The 27,050-nt window shown below is 28.2% G+C and overlaps 4 protein-coding genes across 5 annotated transcripts; 2 read left to right on the top strand and 2 right to left on the bottom strand.

The window, feature by feature from the left end:
• The first annotated feature begins 33 nt into the window (after positions 1–33).
• LOC122848539 (actin-like protein 6B) lies at positions 34–2,216 on the top strand. The gene is made up of 4 exons (XM_044146675.1): positions 34–242; positions 344–1,252; positions 1,333–1,530; positions 1,637–2,216. Exons 2-4 carry the CDS (start codon positions 344–346, stop codon positions 1,850–1,852), a joined length of 1,323 nt encoding a protein of 440 aa, XP_044002610.1. The 5' UTR covers positions 34–242; the 3' UTR covers positions 1,853–2,216.
• A 1,625-nt stretch (positions 2,217–3,841) lies between these two features.
• LOC122852077 lies at positions 3,842–6,034 on the bottom strand. Its single transcript, XM_044151697.1, has 5 exons — positions 5,919–6,034; positions 5,439–5,546; positions 4,238–5,311; positions 3,957–4,151; positions 3,842–3,868 (listed from the first exon to the last, which is right to left on the bottom strand). The coding sequence occupies exons 3-5, from the start codon at positions 5,309–5,311 to the stop codon at positions 3,842–3,844; spliced, it is 1,296 nt and encodes a 431-aa protein (XP_044007632.1). The 5' UTR covers positions 5,439–5,546; positions 5,919–6,034.
• A 444-nt stretch (positions 6,035–6,478) lies between these two features.
• Positions 6,479–14,327, bottom strand: LOC122848532 (serine/threonine-protein kinase ATR). The gene is made up of 3 exons (XM_044146661.1): positions 14,112–14,327; positions 6,858–14,031; positions 6,479–6,753 (listed from the first exon to the last, which is right to left on the bottom strand). The coding sequence occupies exons 1-3, from the start codon at positions 14,156–14,158 to the stop codon at positions 6,574–6,576; spliced, it is 7,401 nt and encodes a 2,466-aa protein (XP_044002596.1). The 5' UTR covers positions 14,159–14,327; the 3' UTR covers positions 6,479–6,573.
• A 3,633-nt stretch (positions 14,328–17,960) lies between these two features.
• LOC122848521 lies at positions 17,961–18,781 on the top strand. 2 transcript variants are annotated; one of them, XM_044146648.1, is made up of 3 exons: positions 17,961–18,120; positions 18,216–18,400; positions 18,471–18,781. In XM_044146648.1, the coding sequence occupies exons 1-3, from the start codon at positions 18,018–18,020 to the stop codon at positions 18,645–18,647; spliced, it is 465 nt and encodes a 154-aa protein (XP_044002583.1). In that variant the 5' UTR covers positions 17,961–18,017; the 3' UTR covers positions 18,648–18,781. The 2 variants fall into 2 exon arrangements, with proteins under 2 accessions (XP_044002583.1, XP_044002575.1); XM_044146640.1 differs by having other exon boundaries at positions 17,961–18,150.
• Positions 18,782–27,050: the final 8,269 nt, after the last annotated feature.

Below are 27,050 nucleotides of genomic sequence, written 5' to 3'. Positions count from 1 at the left end.
TGATATGTATCCGGTGCATTTTTTAAAAAAAACAGAGAGAGAGAGAGAGAGAGAGAGAAAATTTTAGGCAAGCGTCGTTTATACCAGTTTTTACTCCAATTTGTGTATTTTTATTAGGTTATGTGTGGTGAATGACATTTTATTTTTATTTATATTTAAAAATTAAAACAAATTGATAAATAAATAACTTTTAATTTTGATTACAACTTGATTTCTGAGTACAACTTGACAAAATAATAATTGTAAGTATAATTATAATTACGAATTTGTTAGCAACAAATAAATGACAGTATAATGTATTGTTGACAAAAAGTAATTGATTTGTTTTTATTATTATTAAAAGATGTCTGGAGGAATGTTGTATGGTGGTGATGAGATTGGAGCATTAGTATTTGATCTTGGTCATCATTCATTAAGAGTTGGATATGCTCAAGAAGATACACCGAAAGCTGAAATACCAGCAGTTGTTGGTATTGGTGAAGATTCAAATGGTACAGCAACAAAGCATGAACCAATGGATATTGATGATAAAAAACAAGATAACAATATAACACAATCAAAATCAAAATATTATATTGACACAACAATACTTCATGTACCTCGTCCTGGTATGGAAGTACAAAGTTATATGAAAGATGGAATGATTGAAGATTGGGATCATTTTGAAAAAGTATTGGATTATACATACTCAAAAGTCATACAATCAGATGCTGATTATCATCCAGTATTATTTTCTGAATCACCATGGAATATACGTAGTAAAAGAGAAAAATTAACTGAAATAATGTTTGAAAAATATAATGTACCAGCATATTTTTTAGTTAAAAATGCTGTACTTGCTGCATTTGCAAATGGACGTTCAACTGGTATTGTTGTTGATAGTGGTGCAACACATACATCAGCAATACCAGTACAAGATGGTTTTGTACTTTCTCAAGCAATTGTTAAATCACCACTTGGTGGTGATTATATAAGTATGCAATCACGTCAATATCTTCAAGATAATGATATTGATTTATCACCAGCTTATATGATTGGTAGTAAAGAAATTGTTAAAGAACATGAAAAACCAAGATGGGTACCAAAAAAAAATATTCCAGAAGTTACAAAATCATGGCATAATTATATGGTTAAAAAACTTGTACAAGATTTTCAAGCTAGTGTTTTACAAGTATCAGAAACACCATATGATGAAAAAGTTGTTGGAGCAATACCAGCTGTTCAGTATGAATTTCCAACTGGATATCACCAGGTAATTTTTTTTTTTTTTTTTAAATTCTAAATTTAAAATCACTCTCTTTGAATAATATAATTATAATTTTTTTTTATTAGGAATTTTCAACTGAAAGATTTAAAATACCTGAAGCACTATTTGATCCAAGTATGGTTCAAGTTCGTCCAGGAATGGTTGGTAATACAATGCTTGGTGTTGGACACATTGTACAAACAAGTGTTGGTATGTGTGATGTTGATGTTAGACCTGCACTTTATGGAAGCGTTGTTGTAACTGGTGGAAATTCATTTATCCAGGTAACTTGAAAAAAAAAAAAAACTTATTACTTTTTTTCACTTGTTAAATAATTTATTGTATTTGTTTATTAAATATAAATAATAATTATTTAAAAACATTTAACAGGGCTTTCCAGAACGTCTTAATAGAGATTTATCAATGAGAATTCCTTCAAGTATGAGATTAAAATTAATAAGTGCCAATGGTTGTGCTGAACGAAGATTTGGTGCTTGGATTGGTGGATCAATACTGGCTTCAATTGGCACATTTCAACAAATGTGGATATCAAGTCAAGAATATGACGAAAGTGGAAAAAGCCAGGTGGAAAGAAAATGCCCGTGAATTAATAAGTATATAATTTTTATTTGTACGTATAAAAAAAAAAAAATATATATATAATCACAAAAAAATAAATTCATTTTTTTTTTTTTTCAATATGTAAAATTTTAAGCTAATAATATCAACTTAATAATAAAAAAAAATTTGTATTTCTATTTATTGTAAAATTGTGTGAATTTACAGATTGTATCGACTTGCTGTTATTTCACACAATTATAATAAATCATATTTCCACCCTCAATAGACGTGATTGTATAAATAATTCATCAAAACAATTATCCAAACAATGAAACATTTTAACTGCACTATTTTATATTCGTTCAATAAATAGTCTATTATTTTTATAACAACTGTAAGAAACATAAAAGTATCAGCTTTACTTTATTTATTTATTTTTTTTTAATCTGAAAAATGAATACATTAGATATTGAGGCTTTATTTTCAGTTAATAAAAAAATTTTAAAACTTGTTGGATTATATCCAATTATGTTAAAAAAATATTTTACTTGTTTATTTTTTATGTTATTAATTGTTATTCCTGAAATTCATCAAATTTATATTAATCAAAATAATTTAAAAACCATACTTGAAACAGCATCAGTGTTGTTAACAATTATTCTTGCAATATTAAAGTCTGTTATTTGGTTACTAAAAAAAGATACAATAAATTTAATTGATTTTCTTTTTACTGTTTATTGGAAAATTGCAATTTCTGTTGATGGATCAAATGACATTTATCAATATGCAAGGTATTTATATTTATAAATGTTTTTTTTTTTTTTTTCAAAGAAATTTCTCACCAAGCCATTTTTTTTTTTAATTACTTGAAAAATCATTGTAAAGTAATTTTAAATCATGAAATTGTTTAAAAAAAAAAACAGCTCACGTTTACTCAGGTTGTATATACCTATATTAATTAATTTTTTTCTTTTTTAAAATAATGCCAATTTGTGTGAAAGGTGAAAACAATTCTGGATTCATTGAGGCTATAAATACTAAAAATTCTTTGAAATGTCATGAAAAAACTTTTCAAATTATAAAGACACTAAATTACTTTCAAGGCTCTCAATTATTTACATTAATTGTTTTTTTTTTTTTAAATTTAGATCAGCTAGACGTATCACAATTGGATATTGCATATTAATATGTAATGCTTTATTAGTTTTCTTCGGTATACCGCTGATGAGTTATGCTGTTAATAGAAGTAATGATAATCAAAATTCAACTATTAAATTTAACCTTCCTTTTGTTGCAAGTTATCCAAAAATTTTTTATGAATCACCAATATTTGAAATGATTTATCTGAGTCAATTACTAGCAACTTCAACTTGTGGAATAATTATTCTTGGCACTGACACTTTAATTGCAACAGCAATATTTCATACATGTGGACATTTTGTAATTTTAAAAAAAAATTTAGAAAAATTAGTAATTTCACCGATAAAAAATATTGATAACTCAAAAAAAATAGATAAAGAGTTCAATTTAATCATCAAACATCATCAAACTATTATAAGGTATGCTTGTGTATCCATTAAAACCGAGACGAGATGAGTCAAGATTTTTATGAGTCTCGACTAATCCTGAATTTATTTTTAGAAAGTCTTAAAAAAATTTAATGATTAAAATTAAAATATAAAATAAATATCAATTGAAGCTTGAAAGTTATGTGAGTTAGTGGGTTCTTACCAATTTTATTTTCTGCATTTATAATGCATACAATAAATACAAATAATCATCAAAGAAAAAAGATTTACTGTGTGGTCATTGATTATTTATTGAAACATATTTAATTTATATATTATTATTATTATTATTATTATTATTATTATTATTGTTTTCTTTTTTTTTCAAAGTTATTTCAAAGCATTTTTAAATTATTAAATTTCTACAGAAATAATTTTATCAAAGTATTTATTAATAAAATATTATCGATTATATTAATATGATTTTATCAAACTGTCTTGGATTCATGTTCTTCTATATCGTTGATCAGAAGCCTACTGGCATATCGATAATCTTTTGAAACAAAAAAAAAAAAAAATGACAAATGACAAATGAATTTTATTCAATTAAAAATATGCGAAAATAGAAAAAAATTATTTACCTGTTCACGAAAAAAAACATAGAGAACATGAGTCATTGGAATGTAGTCAGATCCCATCAATTTAAATATATAAGAATCTATAAAAAGTTCATCAATATCTTGGATACATTGTTCAACACTATCGTATAATGTATTTAACAAACGATCTCGAATGATCTCCAAAGTAATAACTGTAATTGTTGATACATCTGAGCTCTAAATAAATAAATATATAAATATTATTTATGGCATAAACAATATTTGAGTAAATAAAAAAATAATTTATTTAAAACTTTACTAACCGATGTTCCAGCAATTTCTGTCATATCATTATTATTTTCTTGTTTTAAAAGATATCCATATTCGTGTTCTTGTAAACTCTGCAATACATCTAGAAGATAAGTAAATTGACTTGTCATCTTTCCTGATCCAGTAAGTTTTGAAATTGGATGATATTTTGATTCATTAGGTTCCTCTCTGCTTTCCCAATTTATATTAGCAACTAATTCATGAAAGTATTGTTGTGTAATCTTTATTTCATTCAACCATGAGTTTGATGGATCATCTTGGAACTGTTGCAAATAAATATGCATAAATAATTTATTAATATCAGTAATACATTGTCGAACTGTTTGGTATTTATCATCAATCAAATTGTAAATGATATTTTCTAGATCTTTAGCATATTGTGAAGTGAGTTCTGTTGGTTTAATTTCCTGATGACGTCCAATCAAAAGTGGTATGATATTTGTTTTCACGTACATAAATTGATGAGTTTTTGGTACAAATAAACCAAGACATTCACGAAATTCTTTTGCTGATTCTTTAAGCATATTATTTTGGTACTCCAATAGACATTGTTGAAGTAGATTACTATAATAGTTTGCAGAATCATTACTTCTTGATAGATCTGGTGAACTGGGTGAGTCGACACTTGTAGAAGCAGACATCAAATCATCAAAAGTAGGCGGTGATATTTTCCTAATATTTTCTAGAGCATAATTATTTTCAGTTAAAGGACGAGTAGATGACTTTTTTAATGGTGAGTCATTAGCAATTTCGGAAGAACGTTTTCTCTCATCAACATTTGTACTTAATTTACCAGCATTAGCCAAAAATTTTTTTTCTTTTATATCAAATGATTTTGATGAGCCTGGTTCGGCATAAGCTGGAATCATTTTATCAGATGATAATTGCTTTGGCAAAGAGTCATCAGGTGAATCTGATTTATTTAATAATTCAACACTTTTTGATTCATTATTTGATACTTGCAATGATATTGATTCAACAACTGGTTCTGATAATTTGTCATCAATATCATTTTTTTCAGGTACTTGATTAGTTGATGATTCACTATTACACTTTTCTTTATCCATCTGTAATTATCAAAATAAAATAAATTATATGAATTATATTTTTATTATGAATTTTTACATTGATTATCACGAATATTTTAATTGAAATACTATAAAATTTTGTTGATTTTTATATCAAAACACTCACCGTAAAAGAATATGCAGTTACAAGATTAAGTTTTTATTTTTGACGAGGTCAAACAAACGTGGACCTTTGTAGACAACTGGCAATCAAGAATATAATTTTCCAGTCGAACTGGTGAACAAAACTCACACAACATAAATGAAAATAGAAAAAAAAAAATATTATTTATCGACAAATTCTTTTGTATATATTTTATTTTATTATTTTCTCATAAATTTTGGTAAAATTTGTTTTTAATGATAATAACCTTGGTAAATTTATTGTTTATTTTGGTAAAGTCTTTTGATAAATCAATTTATTTATCAAATTATTTTTTCATCAGTTTAAATAACTAATAATATTTTCATTTCGTTGCTGTTTTATTTTTATTTTTACTCAATATTTTGAATTTTATTTATGTGTATTTAAAATGAATGAATAATTGATAAACATCTCGTCTTGTTTTCAAGTACAGTAAATTAAAAACAAAAATTATTAACTCACTGCGTTTTGATTGTTGAAATTGTAGATTTTCCCAGAGAATTGAAAACATATTTAGTCCAATGATGTTGGTCCAAGTAATTGCCAGCAGTATCATAATTTGTCTCGTTGGTTTTCAAGTCAACTCGGTATGCCGATGATCGTTTTTTTAATCAAATATAATATCATAAAAAATCCAACATTTATTTATTGACAGACATTTTCCGAAGGCGATGGATTAGCTGAATACTTGTCCTATCTATTAATGGCACTTTTTCAATTACTAATATTTTGCTGGCCCGGTGATGAATTAATCAACAAAAGTAAAATGATCAGTCAAGCAGCATACTCAACTAACTGGTATTTTGCATCAGATAATGTAAAAAAAAAAATACGTTTCATGGTATTTAGAGGACAAAAACCATGCTTTTTATCAGCAGGAAAATTTTCATATTTAAATTTAGAATATTTTAGTACGGTAATTATTAATGTTATTACTAAAATAAAAAAATTATTATTTTTTTCATGAAAATATAAAAAATTTAACTTTTATTAATTATTTTTTTAGATTTTGAGTACTTCAGTCAGTTATTTTACATTATTAAGAAAAACTCAATAAACTTATTAATAATTATGATTAATAAATTCTACTTCAATTAATATAAAATGATAAATTAAATCAAAGGTATGCACCCCAGCCAATAAACATCTGGCAGAGATTATCAATATTTACGGCATCAAGTATGAGATGATTTGTTTGACCCTCAACACTAAGATTAACGACAATTTCTGATTTTGTTCCAGATGGTTTAACAACGCCTTTTAATCTTTCTTCAATATTCTTCACAGATTTAAGAGCCTGTCAACAAAAAAAAAACAAAAAATATATTAATTTATTTATCAAGTTAATGTCATTGCACTAAATTTTTGATTATATATAAAAATAGATAAAAATATAATTACATCATTACGATTTTCGGTGTAAACAAAAGGTGTTAAAATACTAATAAGTGTACTGGCTTCTTGTCTCAATACTCGAAGAGTTGTTTCACAAGATTTTCTAAATGGTCCTTCATACCCTAATGGGCCCATTGCTTCAACCATATTTTGAGTCAAACGAAATGGTACACGTTCTGGTTCTTCAAATTTTTCTCCATGATTAAATAAACAATTAAAATCTACATGTACACAATCACCATTAACAATATTGATATTTAAATTTTCACCATGACGATCACCAAGACCAACAATATATCCAACCATTGACATAACAGCACTTGTTCTTATATATGCTGCTCTAGCTTCATACCAACTATATGGATCTGCAAAATTTTTTCTAAAAAATTGACTCAATATTGGTGGATGTTTTGGTAATAAAACATTAACAAATGCCTTTCTTCTGGCTTCTAATGGTGCAAATTTATTTGGATGTGTACGTAAATCATTTGGAGAAGCACCAAGTGAATTGGCTTTGTATAAATTCATAATTGTTGGTCTTAAACCAGAAAGATTTGATAGCCATTCTATAATACCACATTTTTCACTAAGTGGTACAACACTGTATGTTATAATGTAAAGTCTTCGTTGTCTTGATTCTGGATTTTTTTGTAGATAAGTATTTACAATTGTATTAAATTCCATAAGACGTAAATCACGACGTAAATCATCTTTTGGTTTAACCATAAATCTATAATTTTTTCCATCAGATCCAATAAATGTTATACGTTTTGGTCTAACAAGTGATGATAATACTGTTACTTCTGGTTTAACACCAACAATTGAAACCATTCCATGTTCAAATGGTACATGATTATTTCGATTTTCTTTTTTAGTTGGTAATAATACTTGAAAAAATTTACTTGTTGGCATCATAATTGGACCAAAATTTTTTCTTTCAAATAAACGCTGTAAATTATTATTATTTATATCTTTAATATTAACAACTGTTAGATCTTTACGAACTTCATGATATGATAAATCAACTAAACATTTTGCTAAAAGTTTAAAACTATTAATTAAATTTTCAATTTCTGTTTTATTTTTTCTTTTTTTAAATTGTGAACTTGATGATATTTCAATACCAGCTTTAATTTTAGCTTGTATTGATGAATTAAATATTTCAATCATCATCCAAATTGAATAATGAGGATATTCATCAATAAGATCAATTAATATATCTTTTATTTTACGACTAACAATTTTTGATGGATGACAAATACGTGATACAAGTTGACTAAGTGCTGTTAACCATACATATTTTGGTACCATCTGACGATACAAATCAATATATTTTGCCATTTCTGTGAGAATATAATTTTGTTTATCACTTAATTGTTTTAATGATTGTACTTTTTGAGCAAAATCCATCCATATTGATAACATTTTTGGCATTGATTGATGAACATATTTACATCCAATTGATAATGATTTTCCATAATTTGAAAATGCACGAAGAAGATAGCGTAAACCATTTTTACCATCAATTTTTTCTTCTTCTGACATTCTATCAAAATATGATTCAATATACTGTGCATACATTAAACGACTTTTTTCCCAATCATCAATAACAGATGCTGCATTTTTATAATAATTTATATTTTTATCTGGATCAACATTTAATGTTTCATCATTATATTTTGCAAATAATAATTTTGCTTTAGCATAATTTTTAGTTTCTTTTGTTGGTGTTTTTTGTGATTGTGAATTATTGTATTTTTCTAAATTTGTTGTTATTGAAAAAAAATGTTTCAATGTTGTAAATGCTTCATCTTGACAACCTTTTTCCCAATAAAGTTGTGCTTGTTCAATTGAAAGTTCTTGTATTTCACAATAATCACTTGCTGATAAAATATACATATATGCTTGTTGATATAAACCAGATTTACGTGCAATTTTAGCACTTTTTAACCATATTTTACCAATTTCTTTATTTAATAAAATTTTTTGTTCATCTAATGTTGCTAATTTAACAGCAAAACCCAATGTTGCACGACGCATTGACAATACAAATTCAACATTTTTTGATGTTCTTATTAATTGATCACGTTCTTCCCATTCTTTAAAAATTTGTGGTAAATTATTGATATTATTTATCATTAAAGCTGTTGCTTTTTCAAATTCATTTAATACATGAAGTTTCATAATACCAGAATAATTTTGTTGATAAACACCCTCATGTGATGCATTTCCAACTTGTGAAATTAATTTTTTTTTAATATCATAAAGATCTGGTTTTATTTTATTTTTTAAATTTTCTAATATCAAATTTTTTAAAACATTTGTCTCATGTGTTTCATCAAGTTGTTGAAAATCAGCCAAATGCCAAAATGTTTCATGACTCTCAATTAATGGCTCATATTCTGGTAATTGATTAAGAATACCACGTGTTATTTTCATTGCTGTAAATGGTTGATCAAGACTTAAATAACAATTAATAAGACCCTGAACGTATTTTGGTTCAAGTGATTTTTGTGCAAGACGTTCATAACAAATAGCAGCATCTTGAATTTGACCATTTAATTCATGTGCAATAACACGTTGTTGAAGACTTGGTAATTTATTTTGTGTTGATAATATACCAGATACACCATCAGGTTCTTCAAGTTGTGTATAAATATTTGCAAGTAAAGTCATTTCATTTTGATCAGTTAAATTTTTATTATTTGATGTCATATGTCTTTCTAGATACATTAATGAACGATGATAATCACATAGTTTATAACAAGCAACTGCTAATATATAATAATCAAATTTATTTAAAAAATTTTTTATTTTATTATAATTTTTATTATTCATTCTATTATTATGTGATTCATCAAGCCATCTTTCAATATAATCAAATATACTAAATACAACTTGTGAACAACGTACACGTCTTGCTTCATCAGATATTCTATTTGTCGTATGTGCTTCACCAAATTCTCTCAATGGTTTCCATGATAATAATTCTTTATCCATTTTTTTATCAGTTACTTTAATTATTGAAAATATTTCATTTTGTAATGTTAAACGATCTTTGTCATTACCATTTTCAACAATATATGTAAATATATATGGTATTAAAAATATTGTTGTTTTTGAATCACGTTTTAATGCTGGACGAAATGTATTTAATAAATTTGAAATTTTTACATCTTCTATTGTATTCATCATTGAACATGCCCAATTAAATGACCAATCTTCAAATGTTGAACCACTCTCTGATCCATAAATTACTGTTCCAGTTTTATTACAAATTTTTGCAGTAATTGTATATCTTGATTCTTTAAATGGTTTTATTATTTGTTGACATTTTGGTGTTAAAGATTTCCAAATTTCATCATCATCAGTTAAATTAATTTGATAAAATTTTAATATTTCTTGTATTGCCAATGCAAAACTTGATACATTACTTGCATTTTTTTCAACTTGTATTGCTTTAACAAGTGAATTTATTAATTCAATAACAAAATTTATATTATTTATCATTGAATTTATAAATAATATATCATTTCTTGTTGTTATTCTTCTTCCACGTAAACTTGGTTCAATTGCACCTAATTCACCAAGACATTCACCAGATATCATACGAATTTTTTCTTCTTTATCACAACAACCAATTAATAACTCATCTAATAATTCACCAACATATGGATGTATATTTGTTTCTTTTAATATCATAATATTCAATTCATTTCTATGTTCTTTTAAAAATATAACTAAATGACAAAGTGCTTTATAACGTACTTCATAAGTTTCATGTTTTATTCGTACTAACCATTTATCAAGTTTTTCATTAAATTCAGTTGGTGTTGATTTTTCAATTTCTGACATAACATTATCTATAATTATTTGATCAACATTAAGATCTTTTATAAAAAATACTTCTGATATATATTGTTCTAAATTTTTTTTATTAACAATAAATATAAATTCAAGTATTTTCATAACTTCATTACGACATGATTCAAGTAATGGTATCATTGATACAACAATTGTTGGTAAAAGTGGTCCAAGTTCATCAATTGGTATATTTTTAACAAAACATTCCCATGCATAACAACATATTTTTTTTAAACCAGGTCTTGTTAAACTAAGTGATGTTCTTAATGTTGTTAAAATTTTAAAACGTAATGGACTTAAATATTTTGGTCCCATATAATTCATAAGACTACCAAGTGATAAAAGTGCTGCTTTTTGAGTTGATTGATCAGCCAATGGTACTAAATTTGCATCAAAACGTACAAATACACCGTGTAATTGTGAATTTAAATATTTTGCAATGTCATCTTTTGTAGCAAAACTTTTTTTACCTTTAACTTCTTGATCAAATTCTGATATTAGCTCTAAACATGTTAATACAGTTTCTTCATGATCATGAAAATAAATAAGTAAATCACGAAATATACCAATATGTGATAGGGTCATTAAGTCTCTTAATGAAGTTTTTGCTATTTTTGAAACTTTTTTAAGACACATTATACCATCTTCTGGTGATTCATTTAAAAACACATGTACACAAATATGTTTAAAATGTTTTTTAAATATTTCTGAACTATCTGTACTCAAACGATATATTATTTCAGAAAATATTGGTTCTATTTCTTCAACAATATGATACAATGAAACAAGAAAACTCAATGCTAAATCTCCATCTTTTTCAAGAAATTCTTGTAAGCCACCAGTAAATCCAATACACTTTAAACATTTTGTCAGTGAAGTATCCAAAAGATGTCCAACTTCAAGATAATTTTTAGCAGCTAATCTCATCATTAATTGTATTTTATTTTTTTTATATCTCATATAAATTTCTTTGAGTGTTAAACCAGAAAATCTAGCAACTTCTTCATAAGCAATAACTGCATTTGCAATTGCATTGTATGATGATCTTGAATGAATTATTGTTACAATAAATAAATTACAAATTCTTTCTTCAATTGAATCAAGTTGAAGTTTTGATAAATTTTTAGCAGTATTTATTAGTGTTAAATGATTTGATTCTTTATTATTTGTCAGTGAATCATGTAAAATTTCACTAAATTCATCAATAATATTTTCAACGAAATCATCAAGTTCAGTTGGTAAACCATTTTGAAATACAATATTTCTATCTTGTCCTCTTGTACATAAAATTATTTTATTTTCCATAAGTGTTACAATTGAATTTGATAAATTTTGACGAATTTTAACATTTGAATCACTAAGATAAGGTAACCAAAGTTTTGATATATTATTTTTACTAAAAATTTCCAAATGATTTGATAATCTAACAAGGTTTTCACTCATGTTATTACGTATTTCAATAAATTGTGATGAAATTAAATTAATATAAGTCATAAATAATTTCTCATCAATTTTAAATTCAGATGATAAACCAGGTAAAATTTTTTTATCACATACATTACAATTAATTGTCCAATTTGATGATGACAATGATGATAAATCCCATATTTGTTTTTTAAAATTTGCTTGACCAGATAAAAAACATACAATTGGTCCAATTATTTTAGCAACAGCTTCACAAAGTGGTTTACGTTTACTAGTCAATGCAGGTTTTAATATATGTGTACTTAAATCTAAAAATGATATGCTACTATCTTGAAGAAGAAATATTGAATTTAATATTGCTGCAATTCCAAGTTTAATATCCTTTTTCATAACACAAATACTTAAATAACTAATACGTTTTTTACCCTGACCAAATTTACACATATTTTTTAAACATTCAATTTGAATATCAATGCTCAATGATTTAGCCATTTCAAGTAATTTTTCTGATATCTGTAAATGTGATGATGTTTCTTTTGTTAACCATGGTAGTATTAAAAAATTTTGAATTGGAGTTTTATCAAAATCTTGAATAAATATTATTTCATTTAGGCATGAATATATTAATGATGTTTCATTATTATTACTTGTTGTTTTTAATATATTCAATAAATATTCAAGGATATTATTTGGATCATTAAATAATTTACCTTGAATTTTATTATCAATCATCCAATTTGATAATACTCGTGGTGCTTTTAACAAATTAACAAGTGATGATGAATCATTATTTTTTATTTTATTTGATAATAAATTTAAAAATAATTTCCATAATTGACTAGTTTCAGTTAAATCAATTACAACAAGATGAGCAGTTTGTATTTCTAAAATAATATAATGAATAAAAATTTTATAAAAATTTGGAAATTCATCAAAATATTTGATAAAATTTTTAGCATCATCGGATGAATATGTTCGTGGATTTTTAATTAGTGCAGTTTGAATTTTTTCACATATTTTATTTTCAAGAATTTTTATATTTTCTTTTCTCATTAACATTGTATCAAGAATTGAGTAACCTAAATTTATAGCTTTTGGTGATTCAATAAAATGATGAAAAATATCAATTAATATATTCCAAAAATTAATTGTATCTATTTCATTCCAAGTATTATCCAAATTACTAATAATTGCATTTGTATTGTCAATTAAAATTTCAACAATTTTATCATCAACTAAATTAAATTCTAATATTTTCAATGAAATTTTTAAAGCCATGAGTTTTGCTTCAGGCTCAGAATTATTTATTATTCTTAATAATCTTGGCCATAATTTATCTGTATTCCAAACTATAACACCAGAGTTTATGATTATTTTCATTATTGATAATTGTATATTTGTTATAAAATTTGATTTAATTTTTATTGTATATGATTCAAGATTCATGTCATCAATTGCATTCTGATTAACAACGAATCTTTCAATCAATATATAATTTTTATTCTCTTTATTATCATCAAAATCCAATATGTCATCAAGAATAATCATATATTCATCAGTAATTGCTTCAAAATTAACACGATGACGAACAACAAGCATACGAAGAATAAGTGATTGAATTTGTAGATTACTTTCAGAAATATCATCAGCAATTTGATCACATAATATCTTAAAACAAACACCAAATAACCATTTTGTAAATGATAAATATTGTATACACCAAGGATTTGTTGTACCACGTACTCCAACTGGTGGAATAAGAAATTTATGAAGATGGCTTGAATTTGAAATTGATGTTAAAAATGGATTAATATATTGTGAATTTGATTCATTGGAAACTAATGTTCCTAATTTTTTAATACATTTCCACAATTCTGATGCTTCTAAGATTCTGTAGAACAAAAGAACACAAAATTTTTGTCATTTTACATGAAAGTAAACACTTAATTTTTTTATTGACATTAAACTTACATTTGTTCAACTGGAGATGAGTCTGATTCTTCTTGATCAACCTCCATGATTTTTCGATTTTTTTCTAATAAAAGTTTCTATGTTTAATATTACATATTAATTTATAATTATATCAACAGAAACATTAATACAATTTGTACTATTTTTTATACAAATAACAACAAATCATATATAACCACTTAAAATGAGTTTGTATGAAAGGCCGGTTCGGCAATGAATGAAACATAACAAATAATAACAATATACTAAACAATGTCACAGCCATTACAACATGGTAAGAATCAGGAATGGGCACATTGTAAGTTTTTCAGGTTTTTTACAATTGTCCACGGATAAAACGTAAGAAACGTATAAAAGAGAATATAACGAGCAAGAAGTTTAGGCTCGAAATTTTACGGCTTTTACGTTTTCTCTGCACCCGTATTCAGAGGATGTTCTCATTAGGGCGTTTTTTTTTCGATGGTGGCGTTTGTGAAGCTTTTCTATATGAAATCTATATAAAAAAAATTTTGTCAAGCGCCATCAGCGGAAAAAAAAGCCCTATGAGAACAATTTTGCCCCGTGAATACGGGTGCAGGTCTAACTCGTCATAACTTTGTTAACAATTAATGAATCGACTTGAAACTTGGCATATAATTTTGTAATAGTCTAGTAAAAATAAAAGTAACTTAAAAAATAATATTTACTTGTATTGTTTTCTTTTATTAATTTATTGAGTAATGTCGGTCGGAATAAAATACGTTTTTTGAACTTCAAGATAAAAAAGTGTCGAGAAAATTTTAGAATTTAAAAACTTGTGTTAAAAACAATAATTAACCAAGTTATTAATTAATTAGGTGCTTTCTTTTGTGTATTTATTTTTTTTCACTTTAATGCGCATGATCATGCACATGCGCCTGTCATGCAAACTTGATGAGAGAACAGTGGCGTCGAACAAATAATTCTTAAAAAATAAAAATTGAAACATGGCTGATCCAGCCCCGCATGCCCTACGCTGTTGCAATCTGACTTTTTGCTGTTTGCGCATTCAATTGCGCATGCGTGAAAATAAACAGGAAAAAAAATAAATACACAAAAGAAAGCACCTATTAACAAATTGTGAGCTGCCGCTGCGATCGTAGGTCCGTAGCAAACGTATGCGCACTCTCAAGTCAGTGTATGGAGCTAACAATTAGTTGGTACAACAAAATGTTGAATCCTGAATGACATGAAATTTGACACACTAATGTTAAGATAAATATAATGATATAATGCCAGTGGTTGCCGGCGCCAACGCACAGCCATTTTTTTTTAATAAGAAATTTTGCGCATCTGCGCCTACGCGTGTGCTGATGGAAATCACATCGGGAGCTTTCTTTTGTGTATTTATTTTTGTTCACTTCAATGCGCATGATCATGCACATGTGCATATTATGCAAACTTGAGGAGAGAACAGTGGCGTCGAACGAATAATTCTTAAAAAATAAGAATCAAAACATGGCTGATCCAGCCCCTCATGTCCTACGCTGTTGCAATCTGACTTTTTGCTGACTGCGCATGCGCGAAAATGAACAGGAAAAAAAATAAATAAACAAAAAGATCTGGTAACGTTTGTTGGGGCGTGTGGCCCGCGTTACCGTTGAAAATTGAAAAATTTTCAATACTCCGGCTAGGGCCGTGTTAAATTCTATCTCTTAAATGGTTTTTAAAAGTAACAATACAATAATAGTACATTTTTTTTTATTTTTCTGAAAATCGATTTTTTTTTTTTTTTTTCGTTCAAGTTAAGGCAAGCTATAACTTCTGTTAGAATCAACCGAATGACTTCATATTAAGCTCAAAAAACGTGGTTTTTAAAACTCTATCGCCCTTTAAGGAGTTTACCCTGAATCAAATAGTCAATTTTTTACTATTTTATGAAAACTATAATTTTTTTTGAAAAAAGTTTCGGCTAAAAGTTGTAGGATTTTACCACACATGCTTTTTAAGTCTTATACAAAGTATCTAGGACGATTTTGTCGAAAGTTAGAGCGTTTTTCAGAAATTACTCGAAAACTAGGAATGCAATAACTTGATAAAATTGTAGTAGAGACTTCGTATTAGGCTCAAACAACGCGTCTTCTAAAACTCCATCGCCCTTCATGAGAAAGAGCATCATCTGTTTGGTCACTTTTTTTTTTTTTTAAAAAAACTAAATTTAAAAAAAAAAAAAAAACGGTTTTTTTTTCAATTTTTATGGAAAATATGATTCATAGATCAAAATTTTTTCGGAGAGGCGATAGAATTTTCGAATACGCATGTTTTAAGCCTAAGATGAAGTCTCTAACACTATTTCATCATGAGTTATCGTTTGCCTAAAAAATGAAAACGGCACAAGCTATAACTCAAAATAGAGTAGTCGCAGAGGTTTCATATTAGGCTTAAAATAATCGTTTTTCAAAATTCTATAACTTTTTCAAATGAATTTTTATTGTACGAATAGTATTTTTCGTGCAAAAAAAAAAAAAAAAAACACAATTTTTTTTTTTTTCGTTTTTTTAAGAAAAAAAAAAAAAAATGGCTGAATAGATAATGTTTTTTTTTATTAGGGGCGATAGAATTTCCAGAGCCGCTTCTTTTGAGCCAAATCCGAAGTCTTTACGACAATTAGTTTAGAAGTTATGAACGTTTTTTTTTTTTGGGGGATAAATCCAATACTGCGGCTGAGCCTTTCGGCTCGTAGCCTCCGTAAAAGAAAGCTATCAGTGTTCTGCACCCGTATTCACAGGGCAAATTTTATACAATTTAGGGCTTTTTTTGCCACTGATGGCACTTGTCAAATTTTTTTTATATAGATTTCTTACAAGCGCCGCCAGTGTAAGAAAAGAGCCCTAAATTGTAATGCCCTGTGAATACGGGTGCTAAACAGTAAACACCGAGTTCATGAAAGAAAACAGCCAATCTCTTGCGCATGCAAACATGCATGATGCTCGATGCTGATAGGTCAACTTAAAACGTTAATAACTCAGGTACAAAGCATCGTAGAAGTCAGAACAAAAATTTAAAAACATTTTCGTCGTAAAATTTCATGATCTATCTCGTGGTATATACTACGTGCGGCACTTACGGGGCACGCTGTATAAATTGTGGCAGCGGCAACTCACAATTTGTTTATTGTATTAGATTGTATTGTGTATAGGAGATTCATTACATCGTTAAAGATAGTTGTTTATCTTCACTTATATTTCCAGATCGTTCGACATCACAACTCCAGTAAACTCTTATACATCATTGTCGATAGACATATATCGTTGAAGATCGTCAGTGATAGTTACTATAATGCGGACAAAAGAAACATCTTCAACGATCTCCCATAGATGATTTTTGAAGATCGTCAAAGATCACTTTTTTTTTCCAGCGATATTTTATTTGTTAAATAAATCAAATACCAAAGAAAAGCAGTAGCTAAGGAAAAGATGGAACCAAGGAATTAATATAGCTTACCATTTAAATTTTTTTTGGCTATATATAAACCAAATTTATTAATTCTTAATTAATTTTCAATTTTACAAATTCTTTAACAAATAGAAATTTGTATAAGAAAAAATTAATTTCTTTTGTTATTTGAAAAAATCAACATTCGTATAAAATCAATTTTTCAATTTCTAAAAAGTCAAGATTCTCCATTATAAAAGTAGGGAATATGTCCCGGACTCCTGGCTCCAGCAGTGCTTGGTGAAAAGTTGAATTTATAAAATTTGCCCTCATTATTATTTAAAAGAAAAATGAAATAATGAATAATTTTTTTGTTTTTCGTTCATTTGTTAAAATTTGCAAGAAGAATATGTCATTAAAAAAAAAAAAAAAAAAAATAGTTAAAATTCAACGATTTCTTTTTCAAAAAAATTTACTTTTTTATTATTATTTTATTATTTTTCAAACAAAATTATGAAGTGTGAAGGTAAATCAATTGAAAGTGAAGAAGAAAAAAAATGTAATCTGAAATTAGGAAAGGAGCCATCACTTCCAAAATATGATGGTCTAGAAATTGGTGATAATTTAATAAAACGATTAAAAATTGGTAGAAAAAAAAAACTGCTATAAAAGTGATTGTAAGATTTATTGTGAAATGTATATTTTTTTTAGCAAAAGTTAATGAACAACAGTTTGTTAATTACGATAATTATTGGACAGAAAAACTTGCTTGTATGAATGAAGATCACACAAATAAATTGAAGCTTACTCTTGAACAAGCTTATTCAAGTATGAAAAATATTGAAAATTATTTAAAAATAACTGAGCCAAAAAAAACTTCAATTGATTTAGAAATTGTAAATATTCACAATAAATTTACGATAAAATTATTTATAAAAAAAAAATTTATTTTCATTTATTTGTTAGATAAGAAATTGTTATGAAACACACGAAAATCAATCAATAAATTGTAGTAAAGATGTTGATAATTTTCTAAGAGATGTCGACAAATTAATGTTTCAATATGTACGAAAAAATGAAGATGATAATTTCATATCAAATCGACGACTGACTTATGCAGAGCGTTTTAAACGAGGTTTTTAATATTTCAAAAATTTATCAACAACAGCACTTGGTGCTTTTTCATTGCATAAAATCTTCAAGATATCTTCAATTGATAATTTTTTTTTGTTACCTTTGACTCCCAAGCCAGCCCTGACAATATACATAAAATTAAAAAATTGCTCTTACGCCCTTTTTTCTTTTTCATGACAATATATTTGTATACATACCCTAGTGGAAAAAATCTCTCCGGATTTTCTCTGGATTTTTACGTAATTGAGACTTCCGGAGATATTACGGAGTAATCTCCAGTCTATTTTCATAGTATCTCCTATTTTTTCTGGAATTTTCGCTTAAAAAAACTAACAAAAAGAAATGGAAAAATCAATTGAAAAAACCAGAAATAAGAGTTTACATACGGAAAATAAAAAAGGAATTTTTTTCCGAAAAAATCCGGAGAAATTTAAAGACAATCTAGAGAAATCCGGAGAAAACCCGAAGAGATTATTTCTACCAGGGTAGAAGATATTGTTTTTTAAAATTTTGGATGATTGAAAGACAAAAAACATAAAAATTCAAAAATTATTAAGACTTTAAACGACGGGAAACGGTAAATTCAGATTTACCAGATGTGATCAGACACGCATCCAAATGTATATGAACGGTCGGAAAACAATGGCCCAGGGGGTAACCATGGGATGCCACGAATCTGAATTTACCTAGGTCCGAATTTTAGTTATAATTCATGTCCATGGTCTTCACAATATCATTGACTTGATAACGTATTTTGTGTGCGTGTTTCTAAAATAAAAAAGTTTTGGTAACGAGATTTCCCGTTGAAAATTAAAAATTTTCAAAACTTCGGCGAATGGGTTTTTTAATTATAAAAATTGTTATTATTATTGTTATTATATATTTTTTTAAATATTTATTTGAATACCTTTAATTTAGGCCTATTTTAAACTCTCTATCTTGAATAGTTTAGAAGATATAAACATTATTTATTTTTTGCACGTGACTTTAATACGTTTGGCTTTGTCTCTGTAATTAAATGAAGGTATACGATAAATTTAATTATACCTATTCAATAACTAACCATTGCGATTTAATTATTGACTTTGCTTTTCTGATGCACAGATGAGATATTTCTATGCGTAAAATGATACCATTAGTTCGATTTCTAGTTGCCTGATCAGCAGCAATAACTGAGTCAATTGTAAAATTTTCTATACACCAGACATAAATCACTTCAAGATCTGGGTTGTTTTTTATAAGTTGAATGAAACCAGCATCAGTAAGTTTCTTGCAATCAATACAACACAATTCTTTTAATCCTTTTAATTTGATAATGAAGCTGTCTGAAATATCAAGTATACTTACGTCTAGTTTTTGTAAATTTTTCAAGTTTATTAAAGCATCGAGAGCTGTTTCAGTAATAGCCATACAGCCATAGATATTCAAACTTTTCAGGTTTTTACAATTATTAGCAATAGCAATAATTGTACTATCTTCAAGATTTCTTGCCTGATACAGATTTAAATGTTCAAGATATTGTAATTTTGATAAGTGATCTAAAACAGATGGAGAAGTAAGTCGGTCACCATCAATAGATGGTACTATAATGCATCGAGGAATTTCCAAACGTTTAAGTTTTTTACAATTGTTTGAAATCGCAATTATTGATTCCTCACTGAGCTTAACGTATTCAAGCAATATTAAACATTCAAGATTTTCCAACTTTGTTAACTTTTTTAAGGCAGTATTATTCATAAAGCGATAAGGATTATGTATCCTCAAGTGTTTCAAATTCTTGCAGTATTTAACAATTGTATTTGCTAAGTCAGGCATTATATTAGCAGAAATACCAAGATACTCTAAGTTTTGAAAGTTTATCCATTTCTTGAGAGGAATTTTAGCTACATCATAAAGACCATCTTGGATATTAAGATGTTTTAGATTTCTGCATGTACAAAAGATAGTATTGAGTAATTGAGTAGAAAGATCTTCCGTCCCTTTATCTATCTTTCCAGTAGGTGATAGATTCCACATCCTTAGATCGATATATTCCAAATTAACGAGTTTATTAAATAGAGAAAACTCTTTGTGCACATTATATGGTCGAATGTTGAGATGAACAAGTGTAGTTTTTTCTGCTATTTCTTGAAAGATGTTATCCACGGAGAAGCCATGTAATGACAATTTTTGAAGATTTCTAAATTTTTTAAAAGTCTGAAAATGATAAAAATTCATTCGAATAATTTGTTTTTTTTTTTTGTCACTGGTGACACATAAACCACTAGTTAGTATTCAATAAAAACTTACCATTAAAACTGTTCGCTCATAATTCGATAGAGGTTTAGAAAACAAATGAATTTGATTAATTTCTTTTGGAAGACTATTAATTATTGCAGAGAGATTAATTGTCTTATTAAACAACTCATTATTCATTTTTATTATAATGCATTTTAGCCTCTCCAACTGTGTGAATGCTTCAATAAATTGATCAGCATCATCAATTAATGAAACGATGTTAAATTCACATTCAAGACTTGTTAAATTTTTACAGTGATCACCAATAAATGGCATGATACTTGCCTTGCAAACATCAGATAGAGACAATTCTTTTAAATAATTACCACATCTTAATAATATTTTCTCGAGGTATGATTGTGTCAGCAAACGGTTATCATAAGAACGTCCAATTGATGGTTCACATTTGTATTTTTTAATGTCATACCAAGCTAGTTGACATGCCTCTTTCCATTTGGTACAAACTAGAATAAAACGTATCAGATTAAAAATTTAATAATATACACATTACTATTTCTTTAAAAACAAAGAAACTTTATTTTGATGATAATATATACCTTTTTCCATGTCTATTCTTTCTGGTATTGGCAGCAGCATAAAGATTTTTGCTAATGAGTCATAGTCCAGTGAATTGATGACAATTTTTTTTTCATCCTTGTCACCATCATCGGAGGTTTGTTGGTCTTCCCTAACACACATTCTTTTTGCGCCCATTTTAAGTAAACTCTGCAATTATATAGTAAAACAATAATGATGAACTTGAACGTATTGCAACTACAATTATTGACTATTGCTGCTAGACATTGAATACTTATGATTCATAAGTTAAATGAATAAAAAAATAGATAAATAAATTTAAAAAAAAAACGACTCAAAATAGCCCGTACTAGGCCCAAATTAAGTATCATTAAAAACTCTATCGCGCTCTAATGGAACCAGCTATATTTCTTTCAATCATTTTTATTTAGGTAAAATTTACCAAAATCAAAAAATTAAAAAAAAAAAGTTGCAAAATAAGTTTGGGCGAAATAGTGTTTGAAAAAAAATAAAAAAAAAAAAAAATCGTTTTATTATTATTTTTTTTTTGTCGAAAAAATATTATGCCTAGAAGAACAGTTTTTCAACGCAGCTCTAGAGTTTTGAAAGATGCTTTATTCAAAACTAAGATAGAGTCTCTACGATGATCCTATCAAGAGTTATCGGATTTATAGTTTTTTTCAATATATTTTTATTAATTATTTACTGAATTATTAATTTAACAACAAATTGCGAGTTGCCGTTAAGGCTATTCATGCATATATGCGTGATCGTCAGCCCCTTCTTCCGCAAACGCCTGTGTTCGCGCGTTTGTATATATCCATATATGGATACAAACACTATTCGCGCAATTTGTTGTTAATAATTCAGTAAATAATTGATAAAAATATCTAAAAAATTTTGTATAAAATTTCATGGTACACTGCTCAAAATATTGCCACTGACAAGTTACTCAATTTTTTAATTTCTCCGATTGTTTTTTAATTCAAAGTTAGACAAATTGAATTTTTTATCAATATTAAACAATAATATAAGAAAAATTAAACAATCTTAATAAATAAATTTTTCGACGATACTGTTGCAATCACTAGCTTATAATAAAGATACAGACGATACAGTCATTTATTGATTTTCAAAGAAGTTGTCACGAGTTAAAAACTAACTTGAAAAAAAAGTATACTTATTTAAAAAAAAAAAAAATTTCGTTTTCATTTCTTATCACGTTAACTGATTATTATTGAAAAAAATTCATTTCGAGAAAAATATGTATTTTTTTTTCTTCTATCGACGACTGTATTTTATTTTTTTTTATTTTTCAATTTTAATTTTTTCTTATTTTTCATCCACAGCAAAATAGCGTTTTCTTGTCTTCGAGTGCTCGACTTGTTATTGCATTCGGACCCTCAATTATAAACTTTTATTTACCTTAATTGATCTTTTGATTGGGTGATGATTAATATGTTGTTAATGAAGTAAATTTTTTTTTTATTCAATACACAATGTCATTGTCATTATAAATTAAATGTATCAAGTTAATGATGAGTTTTAATTAGACACTTTTTTACGTTCAATAGTTTATTATGCTAGGGTTATTTGTTAACCTTTGATATACATGTTAAAAAAAAACTTAAAATTACTCACGTGGATCTATAGATCTATATAGGGATCTGACCTATGGGCGGGGTTTGGTTGCTCATGCACACATTTATTGTGTAAAAGATTATCTGTGAGGCAATATGACGGATTCAAGATGCGTGATTTTATATATAGTTTGCTCTCTTTAACAAACTTTACTATATAACACTATATAAAATTTTTAATATAGTTTTAACAATCTGGAAATAGTTCACTGTGCGCCACACTGCACCCGTAATCACAGGGCAAATTTTATACAATTTAGGGCTTTTTTTTGCCACTGATGGCGCTTATAAATTTTTTTTTATATAGATTTTACATATAAAAGGGGGATATTCCGATATCCGAGACAACATGTTTTATAAAAGCTATAAAAGCTCCACAAGCGCCACCGGTGGATGAAAAAAGCCCTAAATTGTAATGCCCTGTGAATACGGGTGCTGAAATATAATAAAGCCGCACCCGTATTCACAGGGCATTACAATTTCGGGCTTTTTTCCTCCACTGGCGGCGCTTGAGAGCTTTTGTATGTGTGAAATCTATATAAAAAAAATTTAACAAGCGCCATCAGTGGCAAAAAAAAGCCCTAAATTGTATAAAATTTGCCCTGCAGTCCAATTCACAGGGCAAATTCTTTACAATTTAGGGCTTTTCTTTGCCGCTGATGGCGCTCGTAAAAATTTTTTTTATATAGATTTTACATACAAAAGCTTCACAAGCGCCGTGAGTGGTGGAAAAAAGCCCTAAATTGTAATGCCCTGTGAATTGGACTGCTGTGAATACGGGTGCTGCGGTCCAATTCGAGGGCAAATTCTTTACAATTTAGGGCTTTTTTTTGCCGGTGATGGCGCTTGTAAAATTTTTTTTATATAGATTTTACATACAAAAGCTCTACAAGCGCCGCCAGCGGAGGAAAAAAGTTCTAAATTGTAATGCCCTGTGAATTGGACTGCTGGAATGTGAACTCTCGCCTCAAAAGTGTCACCCAAAGAGAAACGCAATGTATAGTATAACGCATATGTCAGTTAGAGAACTACCGATAACGAAAAAAAATAATTATTGAATTACTTTTAGTTCTCTAATTGACCGTACAATTAAAGCGCCGTAAGTGAGACAAAACCGCACCCGTATTCAGCACCCGTATTCAGAGGATGTTCTCATTAGGGCTTTTTTTTCCGATGGTGGCGCTTGTGAAGCTTTTCTATGTAAAATCTATATAAAAAGTTCACAAGCGTCGCCATCGGAAAAAAGCCCTAATGAGAACATCCTCTGAATACGGGTGCTGGATCGAACACACTTATCGTAACTTACATATTGTTTAGAGTAGTGCAGTACTTAGGTCCGTTCAGAAACTCTTGTTTTTTCGGATCTTCAAGATAGCGGACGTGAGTTTCTATCTAAATTGTTAGCCTAAATCAACGCTGAAACAGCGCTATTTTGAAGATCCGAAAAAATGAGACTTTCTGAACGGACCCCTAGGTGCTTTCTTTTGTGTATTTATTTTTTTCCTATTTATCTCCGCGCATGCGCAGTTGAATGTGCAGTCAGCAAAGTCAGTTTGCAACAGCGTAGGACATTAGGGCTGAATCAGCTATGTTTTAATTCTTATTTTTTACGAATTATTTATTCGACGCCACGGTTCTCTTTTCAATCCTGGATAGCTATTCTCGACATAATTATCCCCTCAGTTATCCCCGGCGACAGGGATAACTATTTTGTGGAAATTTACCTTAATTTATGGCTTTATTTGTATCTTCTTCAATGGTTTCCATCAAACGACTATATCGCTTTCGAGCGTTTTCATGTTATCCCCGGTACAGGGGATAATTATGTCGAGAATAGCTATCCTGGTGAAAAAAAAAACTGGAAGTCGAGTATTTGGCTGGCAATCTGGAAGAATCTGGCAGACTGTTGAAAGTCGAGTATTTGGCTGGCAGAATCTGCCAGATTTTGTCATTTTTTGTCGACTCTTGCAGAATCTAACAGAATCTATTAAATTTTTTCACCAGGGAAGTTCGCATGACATGCTCATTGAAGTGAAAAAAAAATAAATACACAAAACAAAGCACCTATGGCACCTACTGCGATCCAAATATTGCTATCTGTTGTTATCTTTAGCGACTCGTCCCTGTGTATATCAAATTAGATCTACTTAGATATAATTAGATCTGCACTGAAAAAAAAAATTCCTATTGCCAATAAAAAAGCTTCTTGGAAATAGGAATTTTGTTCTTGAAAAAAAAAGCATTTGAAACATGAAAGAAAAGTTTTGGTTTAAACAAAAAAGTTCTTTTAAAAAAAAAAAAATTTCTTAAATTGTATAAACATTATCTTGGATCATGACTGAATGTTCATAATTTAAAAAATAAATTTCTTGGGTTACGAAAAACTATATCTTGGTTCATGAACAAATGTTCATCTTTTTAGAAGTACGCTTCTTGGATTATGACAAATATGTTATGGTTCAAGACCACGCGTTCCCCTTTCAAGAACTTCGCTTCTTGGGTTATGGAAGATATGAAATTTTCACCTCCATGATTTCAGTAGAAATATAATGTGATCCCAACTAGGGTTGTGAGCGTTGTGAGTCTGGATTGTTTACCGGTAAAAAATATACTATTGGCTTCTTCCTTTCATGAACTTGGTGTTTAGAACATTGATGTGATCTCCATCAGCGCACTCGTAGTCGCAGATGCGCAGAATTACTTATTTAAAAAAAATGGCTATGCCAAGAAGACTAGAAATACAGGAGGACTTACTCCCTATCTCGCCTCAGAGAACCGTATCGTTATATGGTGCCGTATGAGGGGCGCTAGTAGTGTAATGTGCGCGACGTATTTTTTTTACAAGTAATACAAACATACTCTAACAAAGATCATGTGTATAATGCTCTATTAGTGTTTGTCAGAGTATGTTTGTATTGTGCGGATTGTAAAAAAAAAGCGATACAAGTCGCGCACGTTACCGTGTCACTACTAGCGCCCCTCAATTATGTGGCGACCGTATAGCGATACGGTTTTTTGAGGCAAGTTCGTCCTCTTGTATTTCTAGTCTTCTTGGGCTATGCATTGACGCCAGTATTATATTTATATTTTTCTTGACATTTGTATATTAACCTAAAAATATTGAAATTGTTGGTTTGTAAACACACTTTTTTTTGAGGTTCCATTCTATTCCATTTTATTTTAAATAAATTGTTTATATGTTTTTCAGTTACAATTGGTTGATACAACAAAATGCTAAATCCTGAAAGACATAAAATTTGACACACTAATGTTAAGATAAATATAACATGTGGTTGCAGCCATGAAAGAAAGCAGCCATTTTTACCACCAAAAGACATCTCAAAATCACATCACCAAAAGATATTAGGTGCGTTCTTTCGTCAATTTTTTGTTGGCGCATCATGATCGCGCATTTGCGCAAAAGCTAAAAAAGCACGTGAGTTTTCAATTTTTGTAAGTAGGTGCTTTCTTTTGTGTATTTATTTTTGTTCACTTCAATGCGCATGATCATGCACATGTGCATATTATGCAAACTTAAGGAGAGAACAGTGGCGTCGAACGAATAATTCTTAAAAAATAAGAATCAAAACATGGCTGATCCAGCCCCTCATGTCCTACGCTGTTGCAATCTGACTTTTTGCTGACTGCGCATTCAACTGCGCATGCGCGAAAATGAACAGGAAAAAAAATAAATACACAAAAGAAAGCACTTATTGTGCATATATGTAATACTCTTATATTGCTAACGTCCTATCTCTACAATAAGTGGATTTCCTTCATGGGCTACGGTGCAGACTCTATCGTCTTCCTTGTCGTGTGCCTACCAAAACGACGCGCGCATGTGACACTCGGAGAACGTCGAAAGCTCACTTACACTACTACATTTGACGTAAAAATTTTTGTTTGCACCAATACAAATAAATTTAACAATTAGATATAATAGTGTGAGTGTCACATG

The sequence above is a fragment of the Aphidius gifuensis genome, linkage group LG1 (genome assembly GCF_014905175.1).
Source record: "Aphidius gifuensis isolate YNYX2018 linkage group LG1, ASM1490517v1, whole genome shotgun sequence".
Classification (NCBI taxonomy): domain Eukaryota; kingdom Metazoa; phylum Arthropoda; class Insecta; order Hymenoptera; family Braconidae; genus Aphidius; species Aphidius gifuensis.
Note: the sequence above shows the minus strand (reverse complement) of the source record. Positions and strands in the feature narration are given on the sequence as shown.

Bases quoted from the DNA above. Each gene is read 5' to 3' on its own strand.
- LOC122848539 (XM_044146675.1), top strand. From the start codon at position 344: ATGTCTGGAGGAATGTTGTATGGTGGTGATGAGATTGGAGCATTAGTA. The intron at 1,253-1,332 runs GTAATTTTTTTT...TTTTTTTATTAG, and splicing joins TTCCAACTGGATATCACCAG to GAATTTTCAACTGAAAGATT. The intron at 1,531-1,636 runs GTAACTTGAAAA...AACATTTAACAG, and splicing joins GTGGAAATTCATTTATCCAG to GGCTTTCCAGAACGTCTTAA.
- LOC122852077 (XM_044151697.1), bottom strand. From the start codon at position 5,311: ATGGATAAAGAAAAGTGTAATAGTGAATCATCAACTAATCAAGTACCT. The intron at 4,152-4,237 runs GTTAGTAAAGTT...TTATTTATTTAG, and splicing joins CAGAAATTGCTGGAACATCG to AGCTCAGATGTATCAACAAT. The intron at 3,869-3,956 runs GTAAATAATTTT...TTGTTTCAAAAG, and splicing joins ATGTTTTTTTTCGTGAACAG to ATTATCGATATGCCAGTAGG.
- LOC122848532 (XM_044146661.1), bottom strand. From the start codon at position 14,158: ATGGAGGTTGATCAAGAAGAATCAGACTCATCTCCAGTTGAACAAAT. The intron at 14,032-14,111 runs GTAAGTTTAATG...TTTGTTCTACAG, and splicing joins TCATCTCCAGTTGAACAAAT to AATCTTAGAAGCATCAGAAT. The intron at 6,754-6,857 runs GTAATTATATTT...TTTTGTTGACAG, and splicing joins ACACCGAAAATCGTAATGAT to GCTCTTAAATCTGTGAAGAA.
- LOC122848521 (XM_044146640.1), top strand. From the start codon at position 18,018: ATGAAGTGTGAAGGTAAATCAATTGAAAGTGAAGAAGAAAAAAAATGT. The intron at 18,151-18,215 runs GTAGAAAAAAAA...TATTTTTTTTAG, and splicing joins AATAAAACGATTAAAAATTG to CAAAAGTTAATGAACAACAG. The intron at 18,401-18,470 runs GTAAATATTCAC...TTTATTTGTTAG, and splicing joins CTTCAATTGATTTAGAAATT to ATAAGAAATTGTTATGAAAC.